Source organism: Achroia grisella, unplaced genomic scaffold, assembly GCF_030625045.1.
Source record: "Achroia grisella isolate CSIRO2021 unplaced genomic scaffold, CSIRO_AGI_Agris_v1 utg1304, whole genome shotgun sequence".
NCBI lineage: Eukaryota > Metazoa > Arthropoda > Insecta > Lepidoptera > Pyralidae > Achroia > Achroia grisella.
In genome coordinates this window covers 93,143-104,833 of record NW_026712617.1, presented here as the reverse complement: position 1 = coordinate 104,833, position 11,691 = coordinate 93,143, and the positions used below count along the sequence as shown (strand labels likewise).

The 11,691-nt window shown below is 31.4% G+C and overlaps 2 protein-coding genes across 2 annotated transcripts; one reads left to right on the top strand and one right to left on the bottom strand.

The window, feature by feature from the left end:
* The first annotated feature begins 1,128 nt into the window (after positions 1 to 1,128).
* LOC131855091 (alpha-(1,3)-fucosyltransferase C-like) lies at positions 1,129 to 2,965 on the top strand. The gene is made up of 2 exons (XM_059206305.1): positions 1,129 to 2,440; positions 2,656 to 2,965. Exons 1-2 carry the CDS (start codon positions 1,449 to 1,451, stop codon positions 2,963 to 2,965), a joined length of 1,302 nt encoding a protein of 433 aa, XP_059062288.1. The 5' UTR covers positions 1,129 to 1,448.
* A 22-nt stretch (positions 2,966 to 2,987) lies between these two features.
* On the bottom strand, positions 2,988 to 9,595 carry LOC131855093 (juvenile hormone esterase-like). Its single transcript, XM_059206307.1, has 10 exons — positions 9,321 to 9,595; positions 6,774 to 6,926; positions 6,259 to 6,403; positions 5,909 to 6,103; positions 5,524 to 5,720; positions 5,278 to 5,434; positions 4,640 to 4,812; positions 4,113 to 4,263; positions 3,793 to 3,919; positions 2,988 to 3,567 (listed from the first exon to the last, which is right to left on the bottom strand). The coding sequence occupies exons 1-10, from the start codon at positions 9,528 to 9,530 to the stop codon at positions 3,381 to 3,383; spliced, it is 1,695 nt and encodes a 564-aa protein (XP_059062290.1). The 5' UTR covers positions 9,531 to 9,595; the 3' UTR covers positions 2,988 to 3,380.
* Between the last annotated feature and the right edge of the window lie 2,096 nt (positions 9,596 to 11,691).

The window sequence follows — 11,691 nt, the reverse complement described above, 5'->3', positions numbered from 1 at the left end:
ACTCGATTCCAGTTGCATCACTCTCAGGTTTTTAGGTTAGTCTTAGTCCGGGTGTAGTCGACAATGTCCTGTTCCTTGGTATCGTAGAAATACTCCAATATGCATAGTAACCATTAGCGAATTCCTTGTAGTAGTAGCCTACATACCTAAATGACATTATAAATATGAATGCAAGTTTGGATGGTATTTTTGAAATGTATTATAATGGAGATACACCCGCCTGCGCCCGCATGTTTGTTACTGAACAGCGCTTAAGTGACTAAACCTAAATGATTAGATGAATATTATGCATACATACAGATCAATACATTATATGTTAAATAATATATTAGGTTACTATTCACGCAAAATCATGTGTCAGGACACATTGAGGTCAGGTGACGTGTAATTCCCTGTGATTTAAGTATATTTACATAATGATATAATATCGAAATGATAGGTACTTACAACAGCTTCTTTTTGGTGTATGTACGTTATAAAAATACACTACACCCATCTCAAACGCTCATAACAGTAAAACCAGTGCAAATTGTATAGAACCTATCAAAAATTATTTCATCACGTCCATTATTTGAACCCGTCCGAATTGTACAGAATCTATAAAAAAATTAACTACGCACGGATCTATGTTTGGTATTCGTTATATTTAATGATATATTGATGTGTAATGGTAATGAATTAAAACTGTGTTTGATAAGCGAATGTTTTTTTTATTTTACCTACCTGCTTATGTGTTGGAACCACATACCTTATATTATACAGTTCAAAAAAACTAATAATTCCCTCTTCTCTGTCACGAAATAGTTAACATACCTACGTACTATATGTACTAGCCAAATAGTATTATGCTTACAGCCCTGTAAAATTAACATGGATATATAAAAATTAAGATTCATATAAATGTGTTTCAGGTCGGTAGCTCCCAATAAAATGTGTATTTAAAAAGGTGTAAAAAAACATTCAGAATCTGTTCCTTTAATTAATTTATACACTTACTAGCGTACTCACATAGATATACATAATTATATCTAGACAAATAGACAGGATACTACATAGGTATCATTAGACCTACGTTATTTTTTTATGAAGTAATGAACTTTTCATGTTATTAAAATATGTACTACGTTGTTATACAGATAAGATTATATTACAAAGTTTCAATCACATTACGTGTTTATACTTCAAAAGCAATTCGTAATTGATTTTGACTGCATAAAAATAAACAATATTGACCTGCACATATTAGAGGTTAAAGAATATATTTTAAATCAACGAGAAAGAAAGCTTTTTGGAATATATAGAAAGTAATGGACACAGAATAATGCATATGTTATGAAATCTCAATAAGTCTGTTTATTATTTTGAATGTAATCATCCTTAGAAGCATATTTGTATGCACAATACACAATGCCTAATTGTACACATTATCATGGACACATTTCTACAAAATGCACTCGTCTTCAGTACAATCAAGGCGTCACAAGTTCTTAAGAAAATTTTACTATACAATTGCTATCATAATAGCATATGTTACTTTTTATTATGCACATACTCATTGTAAATACCAATCGCCTAATAACACAATCGCTGTAAAAGTTATAAACAATTACAGCATATATTATTTACAAAATCACACGACACAGGTCGCAGTTAACAAACCAAAACTAGAAACGAAATACATACTTCTGTGGACAAATCCACATAATTCCCCATTCGTGTATTTTGGTAATGGAAGTGCAGTGTTTGAAAATAAAAAGTGTCTGTGGAAAAATTGTTACGTTACTGGAGACAGAAATTATTTAGGAGACTACAGCGAATTCGACGTAATTGTCTTTAATGGACCGCAGTTGAACCAAATATTAAACTATTATGACATACCAAAGAAACGTCTCCTATCTCAAAAGTACGTATACGCTAATGTAGAATCAGCCGCTACTTATCCCATTTGTTCAGATATATGGAATGATTTTTTTAATTGGACTTGGACCTACAGACTTGATTCCGACTCCATTTGGGGGTATATTTCGGTGAGGAACGCAACCGGGCATGTCATAGGACCCAATGAGATAATGAATTGGATAAATATATCCGACATGGATGATATTGATGAAAAACTAAAGTCTAAGTTGAAATCCAAGAAGAAACTGGTTGCATGGTTTGTTTCTAACTGCGACAGTATGAGTTTAAGAGAGGAGTATGTAAAAATTTTTCAACAAGAATTGCGTAAATATAATTCGGATGTCGATATATTTGGCAGTTGTGGAAAACATCAGTGTCCCCGTGATATAATGCCCCGGTGTCTAGATGTCTTAGAAAGAGATTACTATTTTTATTTCGCTTTCGAAAATGCTATTAGTCAGGATTACGTAACGGAGAAAATTTTGTACCCTTTAAATCACAATACAGTTCCAGTAGTCTTTGGCGGCGCAAACTATACAAGGTAATTTAAATACTTATCATCAATATTAATGCAACTGGGTATAAGCGATAAGTGCCACTCTTTTTTACCATTTCGAAGATTTTATTGCCCTCAAGTGTCTAAAGCTCGGGTAGCTCATTGTTATTATGTAGTATGTATTATATACATTTTTATCAAATGCGTTATTAAATGGTAAAAAGTTTTAATATTATTTTGTTTAATAATATTTTTTACAGATTTATGCCACATGGAATTTATTTAAATGCTCGAGAAATGGAACCAAAAGTACTTGCCAAGACGATGTATGATATTACACGAAACTTTGAAGTGTATTGTAAGTTTTTTAGATGGAAAAAGTATTATTCTTATCATTTTAGACATGAAATTCCAGATACAGATGATTATTGTAATTTCTGTGCAGTGATTAACAATGATAATCTAATTAAAACTACAACAGTATACAAAGATTTTGATAGATGGTGGGCGGGTAATGATACTTGTTTTTCAAATAATGATGATCACTTATACGAAGATAAAACAATTTAGTTTGAAATGTCATATGAACAATATTTATAATAGTGTAACTAAATTAAGACATTAGCACGGACGTAGCTTCACAAATTGCAGTCTCGTACGGAAGACGGTACAAGTACCTACGATTTACATTCATGATTATTTATCTTATTATGATAAGTAGCATAACAATAAGAAACACATAGAGGTTTCAACGAGTGACAAACAAATGAAATATGTTTAGTTAGTTCGTGTTATATTCTACTAAATTAATCTTTTGGCTTCGCATATTTTTTAAAAATTACATACATTATTAATTATACAGAGATTCTGAAGTAGTATTCATCTTTAAATCTTTAGTACCGTGGATTGACCACGGTCTACGTGAAGTGATAAATGAAAATGTTTATAATGAATTAAATTATGTACCTAAGTATGATAATATTTTTTACAACTCGTCTGTAAATCGATGGGTTCTTGAGTTATGCCACAGTGGCAATGTACCCCAAAACCTTGAGTGTGAAGCAAAATTTTCTTTCATTTTTGGTTTCGACGATATTTCTAAATATTCCATCTTAGAGCCGGAACTGACAGGCCTCCATTTGTATGGTAATATTACAGGTTTATTTGGATCTCTGAAATAAAGGTATTGATACAAGGCCAAGTTTAATCAACAAATTTAATGTTTTTCACAGACGTAAACGAATTGTTTCGTGTTCTTTGATATTACGTATCAAGAGCAGGTTTCTTTTATTTTAAACCATATAAATAAATTATGTTATTTGACTATTGCATAAATGACTTGGAAATGTGTTTTGTTAACTGAAGGATAATTATCTAGGTACATATTTTTTACTTACCCGCTTGTAGCAAAATTAGTCCACATTGTAATAATAAGTTTACTCATCTCGACATCATTTGTTGATGGTTCTTTGGAAAGAAAATGTATCGGAAACAGATACATAAGGTCATCTGCATGACATACACCTACAAAAATATAATTTGTATACAACCACAGTTTTTTGTTTCTATTTTTTTATTTAAGATATATGTATACCTTATATGTAGAAAATAAGAGTAGGTACCTTTACCTTTTTTAACTTTCAATTGTTCAGGTATGAACTACGCCCTTGCTACATTAAATTAGATAGATAGGTATAGTAATTAATTATTTCTTTACCTGTATCTTGGTTGCCATATCCAAAAATTTGTGAAAAACTATTGACAGCCTTATATGTCAAGTGATACAGAAACACTGGAGACTTAGTGTAGTTGAATGTAAGTTCTATGGCTTCTATTGCAGGATACGCGAAAAAGGAATCAGTAAAGATCTGCAGGCATATGAGATTACAAAGTGTTAGTCAGACAACAAACGAAATAACCTGTGAAGGTATATAACTAAAGAAGCGCATAATGTACAATTGTAAGCGCGTAATGTAAAAATGTACAAATGTACAATTATTTGACGTTTTAGGTGAGAATTAGAAATTTAATGACAACACAGGACTGATTTAAAGATATCACAATGCTAAGGTGTTGTTCCTACACATACGCAACTTACCATAAGGTGGTGTCTTACATTGCAAGATTGCCATTCAAGGTATTTAAAAAAGAAAAAAGTACAATACGAAAGAAAGCAAACGTTAAAAAAAGAATTTCAGGTTCTATTCAAGTATCTGTATTAAGTTAGATTATATTTATACTGACTTGTATAATTCCAGAGTTTATACCGGCATTGTCTTTTTGTAATGAATATTTTTCTTTTATCAATTTATTTATAAGATGTATTTTTGGTGAATTTTCATAATAAAATGTAATTGGTCCAATGGTATCAATACCGGATAGAAATTCTTGTAACCTTGTTTCGTTTGTTGTTATCCCTGCAAAATATTATATTGCTTTCAATAATAAGATAAATGTATATGTTTCAAAAAGGATAGTTTAAAGTATATTATGAGGTTGAATTCCACACGGTTCTCCATGAAAAGAGTTGTATTAATAAGCCCGAAACCAGTAACCTGGCTTGAAATATGCTCATGCTTTCATGCTTCACTGGAACTCGTCTAGAGTTAAACTAATATCACATTTCTTTAACATCCGTATAAATGTAAAAGAAGGCATGCATAAAACACCATGCTATTATAGATGATAAAAGAGCTGATTTGTTTGCGTAATATGAATTCATTAGGCACCCAGTCCGGAACCGCGATCATAGTTTTGACGGCTTTAGTAATTAGATTATTTTAAAATAATCTAATTAGGTAAGTATATTTATTAATAAATGACATAAATATGTATGATCCTTGATTTATTTGTCAATTACTTAGTACAATAAAATAACTTACAGCCTGCTTTCAGACAACCTTCATCTTTGGTTAGACCTGTCATCCAAGGAACTGCGGGGGTTTTAGGAATCTTTCTCGGATTTCTAGTCAAAAATGCTCCAGGTAAATCGGGTTCAACCACTGCCTTAAACGGAGTCATGGGGTCGTAGTCCCATACCTAAAAACAATAGTTAAAATTAATATAATGAGCAAACATTAATTTCTAGTAATTTCTGAAAGTTTCAGTGAGAAATTGTATCAACATACATAAAAGTTAAATTCAGTGTTGATGATATCGTAACCATCTTTTGTTCGAAGGCATTTAATCATTTGCTCTGACGGTGCTTGTGGACAATTGAGCATTTTTGCTAAACGGAATGCATTACGAAGTGCCTCACCGGGAGGGGCTTCTGCCCATGGCACCAAGGCCGTACCAGATTCTGAAATTGCTTTATGAAATAAACCTGAAAAATTTAATTACATTGTTATTATCACTTCATATAATAATATAAACTTTTTAACAGGCGGATTTAAAATAGTCTGAACCTTTTCGTGTACCTTACACCATCCTTAATATTGCACCTTATTACGTTAGTCAATGATACAAATAGATTAATTATAATCATTGGTTAAATAATAATTAAATATTTACCTGCACTGGTCTCCGATAGCATGTGAAAATGAACACTGGCTCCACCGGCGCTCTCTCCAAATATTGTAACTGAATTCTTATCACCTCCAAAGGCAGTGATAGTGTTTTGTATAAATCGGAATGCCTCCTGCTGATCCTTGAGACCATTATTACCAGGACAGTGTTCGTCTAGAGTTGACAAAAATCCCAGCGGACCTAAAGAATTAAAACAGCTAAAACAGTGGGTACATTATCAGCCTAATCAATCCATTACTACTGTTTATGCGTATTTGTGTGTACTAGCAATTCTACATAAAATACGAGTAAACCTTTTTCATTTAATTGTATAGTAAAGCAGCTGAATGTCATACCCAATCTATAATTAATGGTGACTAGAATAACATCCCTGTCCAGCAGATATTCTGGTCCATACATAGAAGGAGTTGAATCTCCACACATCCATCCTCCCCCATGAATAAATACCATGACTGGTAATAGATTCGTTTGAACCAAATCCTGAAAATAGAAGATTTATTCAGGATGATCAAGCAAAATATATAATATGCACAGTGTTATTTGCTATTTATTGCCTTATTATATGTATAAGTACTACTTACTCTTTTACAATGTGAAATTACTGTTTTTCGATGGCGATGATAAAGAGTACATATATCCTCATAACATCAGAATATAATAAAAACCGACTAGGGAAATAGTATCAGGTAAAGGGAAACTCTGAATTAATGCCAGCTAAGCCGCTTGACCAACACATGTTGGACTCTACTCTACTAGCCAATTAGGTAATAGGGACATTACCTAATTGGCTAGTAGAGTCCTGCAATGTTGTTATGGTAATTTCTAATTATAAAAGATAACAAGTACATACATTGCTAGTGTCAGGAGTATAAATATTTAGATATAAACAGTCCTCTTGTCCTACAATTTCTTTTTGGCGAACATATGGATTTCTTTGAATACACAGTGGCGTAGATTTGCTGGCATCTAATGCTCTCTCCCATGGTTCTATAGGTACTGGGGCCTGAAAAAAGAATAGATACTATAGAAAAAATAGTAAACATACTAATACATATAGTAAAACATTATAGAAATAGAAAATCGTGCACCTGTTAAATTTTCGGAATGAATTTGAAGATAAATCAGATTTCATGAATCAAGATTAAATACATAAATTGACGTTAGATACAGCTATAAATGGTCACACAGATATTAGTAAATTTATCGTACATGTTTAGCTTACATAGCACGCAAATTACTTAAATGCTAAAAAGAACTTTGAATAGAAGTCAAATAATTAAATACATTTGTTAATTTTAAAATTAACAAAAAAGGTGTCTTAATAATAAAATAAAGTACAAATACGTATAAAATAACACTAATAAAAAAAGTAAGTTTCGTAAATTTTTATCAAAAGTCCGATATATTGTAATAACATTTAACTATTAATAATTTGTGTTTAAAGATATTATTTGGGTATTTCATTTCAAGTATTTGGTCCCATGTATACTAATAATAATATAATGCATGGACTTAGTGGTAGATTTTTTAAGAATAATTGTTTATTAAGTTCTAATCTCGTGTAAATGTTGCCTACGTAATATAATTGAACACCACCGCGAATATACAAGAACTTAATATATTGTGATATTTACTAAATGATAGCGAGCTAAGGCGAAGTATGCAATTACCCTGTAATATCGCTATCTTTTATCAACTATGCAAATGCCTCTCGATCTCTTCGTTCAAACCGAAATACTTTCTGCAATGCAACATGCTGACGAGACTAAATACAAGTACGTACGAAGAAATCCTTTGACGACGAGTACGAAGACTCGAAACTCACTACACACTATCTGAACTTACGGGCGGTATAGGCACTCGTATTAAGAATATGTAATAAAGAATTAATATCGCTAAACAATTGCATAGCTATTGCTTTGCATGCAATACAATAATTCAGTTAAACCTAATAATAATAGTAGTTTTAACTGAATGGAGTACCTATATAAGTATTTTTAAATAGTGTTCCCATGATTTACTAATACTATTATTTTATTTAAAATCATCTAGTCGCAGTAGGTAAAAACAGTATTCAGTCAATAATGACAATTGAAAAATAACAAATATCTAAAAGATATAGCAAAAATATAACAGGGACGTCTCTCTCAGGTGCACAGTATTTTTCTCTTTATATTACATGCAAGCATTTCTTTAATAAATAAGACATTTGTCTATCTGCGACTGTCATGTAGCCAGATTTTAATATAAAGAATTCATTTTAAATCGTTTCTACAACCAACAAACCAATCAATACATTATGATATCAAAATCAAAACTAAAACTAAAATAACAAAATTTTTTTTTTATATTTATTATAGGAATCCAACGCTATATTAAACTTATAGATACACGTTATAAAACTAACTAAATTCTAAGATTCAGAGAAGAGCTTGCTTATATCATGTCCTGTTGTGAGACATAGCATCAGCTACACACATATAAGATAATGGTAAATACTTAAGAAATTTGATTTTCTGTGTATATAAGGTGATGTGGAGCATCTGTGTACGAGCTTCTTTCTTTTGCAACGAAAGTTGAGCATAATATTATTCTTTTTTAATTTAGTCATCAATTAGATTATGGAATGAACCAACTAATTATATATGGAATTTTACCATTTGTAGTAAGAACTACTACAAATGGTAAAATTACATAGCCATCTATTACATATTTTTTTTTATGTTACAGTATACATAGAACATTATAAAATATTATTTAAAGAATTAATTCGTACCTAATTTATTATTATATAAATTACGAATACTTATATATCTGAAAAATACACGATAATTTCAAGTCTTTGATTACTACAAAGAGAAAAATCTTTAAAGTATATAGGTATTATGTAGATACGAGTATCTCATGCACTCGTGTCATAAGATTGTAGAAGGAAAATTGTAGCCCATTAAATAACTATTATATTCCATATAACTATTCCATCTAATCTATTTTTCGTGAATATCTAAACAGTTGCGTAATGGCACCTGTCTCAAAAATATAAATGCCTGTCTATACAATTTTTTTTATTGGCTCACTTACACGTCAACGATCGTATATTTGCATCTCATGTTCCATGCAGTTTATGTAGTAGCTATTTCGGTGTACGTCATATCTATCGATTTTTCATCCTGCCAGATTGCACACAGATCTCGCGTCTGCAGTAGAGGTATATTCTCCCATTATACTTGTGCATCTATTTCCATGAATAGTATAAAAACGTTTGGTGTCTAGTATTTTGAATATAAAATGCTAACTCTCAAAACCTTTTTTATACGATTTGTTCACCTTGTGTACATATTCTTCCTGTTGTCATAATGCCTAGATACTTATGACGAAATAGGTACAAGAGTTTTACCTTAAATCTTAGATCCCTTATGGGCGGAGCGGCATACGGTATGGATGTGAATGCCGATATTCCTCTGCCTGTTCGAGTTTTCATATAATAACCGTTTATTTCTCCTAATGGAGTTGTCACAGAAGGTCGCGTTTCACTTCTCACTTTACAAACCAATATCACTAAAGTGAAAGTGATTAACATTTCTATATAATGAATGGGTCGCATCATGTACCTGTAGATATTAGACAAACCGAAAACTTGTTGGGTGTTTGTACATACGAGATACAACGTGCCGCGGCGGAAGCGAAAATATTAATGGAAACAGACGCCTTGTACTCCTGTTTTTATATGAGTACGTACCTGTAGGTATCCATGAGGCGGTATATCAGACGAACTTAAGTAACCTAAGTATACAAAGTATTAAGCGTGCACTATAGACATTAATATTAACCACCTAGTGACTTGTGGTCTACGGGTAATACCTGTTTTTGCAGACTTATCTGAATATTCGAGTAGGTAAGAGCCTAGTTACTTACCGGCGTATCCAATATAAAGTAACGTATTACATTGTTATGTATAAATTTTATTTTTTACTGGCGGTGCCCGCGGTTTCGCCGCATTAATTTTCCATATATAAATTTCAATATAAAATATAGTCTCGCGTTATTCCGATGCATAAGCTGTATTACTGTAAAGTTTCATCAAAATCCGTTCAGTAGTTTTTGCGCGAAAGAGTAACATACATTCATACTTACAAAATTTTGCATTTAATATTATTAGGTTTATCTAACAATGTAATAATTATATTGGATACAAAATAAACGATAGTTGATGTTTAATCAAAGCTTTTGAATAACATCCATCCCATGGCTATTAAAATATTTAACAATTTGCCAGATAAACTTAAACAATTAATTAAAATAAATTTTAAGTAAGAACTGTAAAAGTGGTTGGTAAGCAAGCAGTGTACAAAGACTAAAGAATATCTCTTAGAAAAAAGGAGGAAGTGATGTATGCGAGTCTCTTAGTCAATATGTGTCCATTATGAATGCCCTTGTCCATATAAATATTTAATAATAAAATATAATTCAATTTAATAATTTCATGCAATAAATTGAACTGTCTATATATACCTATTGACAAAAATTTTGGAAATGTATATATATTGAGGACATATTGGTTTAAATTTGGAAATTCTAATTATTTCATGTATATAAATACAACTGATTGAAATGGCACCTGTTGTCAATTGCATGTCAGAAAAGACAGATGTATAAAATTAAATATATGTTAATTATGTCAAACCATCACTGTAAAACCACATTTAAGCAATCAATTTCATTTCAATTCACATTCAGATAATAAAAGCTAGGTCTGAATGGCAAATCTAGCAGGTTGGAGATTTTCCACTGCGCACCTTCTACGACTCAATCGGCGAGTTCATATATTCAATGAATATATGAATGTACCTACTCGTATTTATGTGGAGTACAAATAATCTATAAATACGAATAGTTTAATGTGTGGACTACTATACTCCCCAATAGTTCAAAATGGACTAGGTATTTATAATTCCAAGAAAATTTGACATAGAGTATAATACTCATATACATATAGATAAAACTGGAGTGTCTGTATCTAACATTGTAATACTGCATGCATATGAATATAAATACAGTAAATATACCAAAATAACATTTTTTACAATTTTTATCTCTCTGTCTGTTTGTTCCGGCTAATCTCTGAAATGGCTGAACCGATTTTAAAGGGAATTTTATTGACAGGTAGCTGATGCAATAAGGAGTAACTTAGGCTACTTTTATTTTAGAAAAATTCTTTTAGTTCATAAAAATAAAGTAAAATTAATTACTTGTTTTGATAAATTCGCTGATGAAGTCGCGGGTACAGCTTGTTAGTAATATTAGTTGTGAAGTCACATGGGTCAGTCAAGCTCACTTATATGTCCAGACGGGTGATGACGTGGGGGACGAGTCATTGTACACCCTAAAATATGGTTGGGCGCAGTGATGACTGGCTTCCTCGTTATGCTCGTAAATGGTTGCTACTTGTAGGCACTGGGGCTGCTCTAACAACATCTGATTTATTTTGTTAGTGAAGTGGCTATTTAATTTACTTACGTTGGTCACTTTTGCTATTTGCCAGATTGTATTCACACAAAATCTAAATTATGTAATTATGAACATTTAAATATAAAAAAAAGAGCAACACGGGGAACTCAATAAAGTGTCGTAAGATCCCGGGATATTTACTAATTACACGTACCTATAAATAACGACCGCCCCAAAAAAATAGTATGTAAAATTACAATTTTGTGATGAGCGGTAGAATAAAACAATATAGGATTTTACAAAAATGCTACTATTAAGTT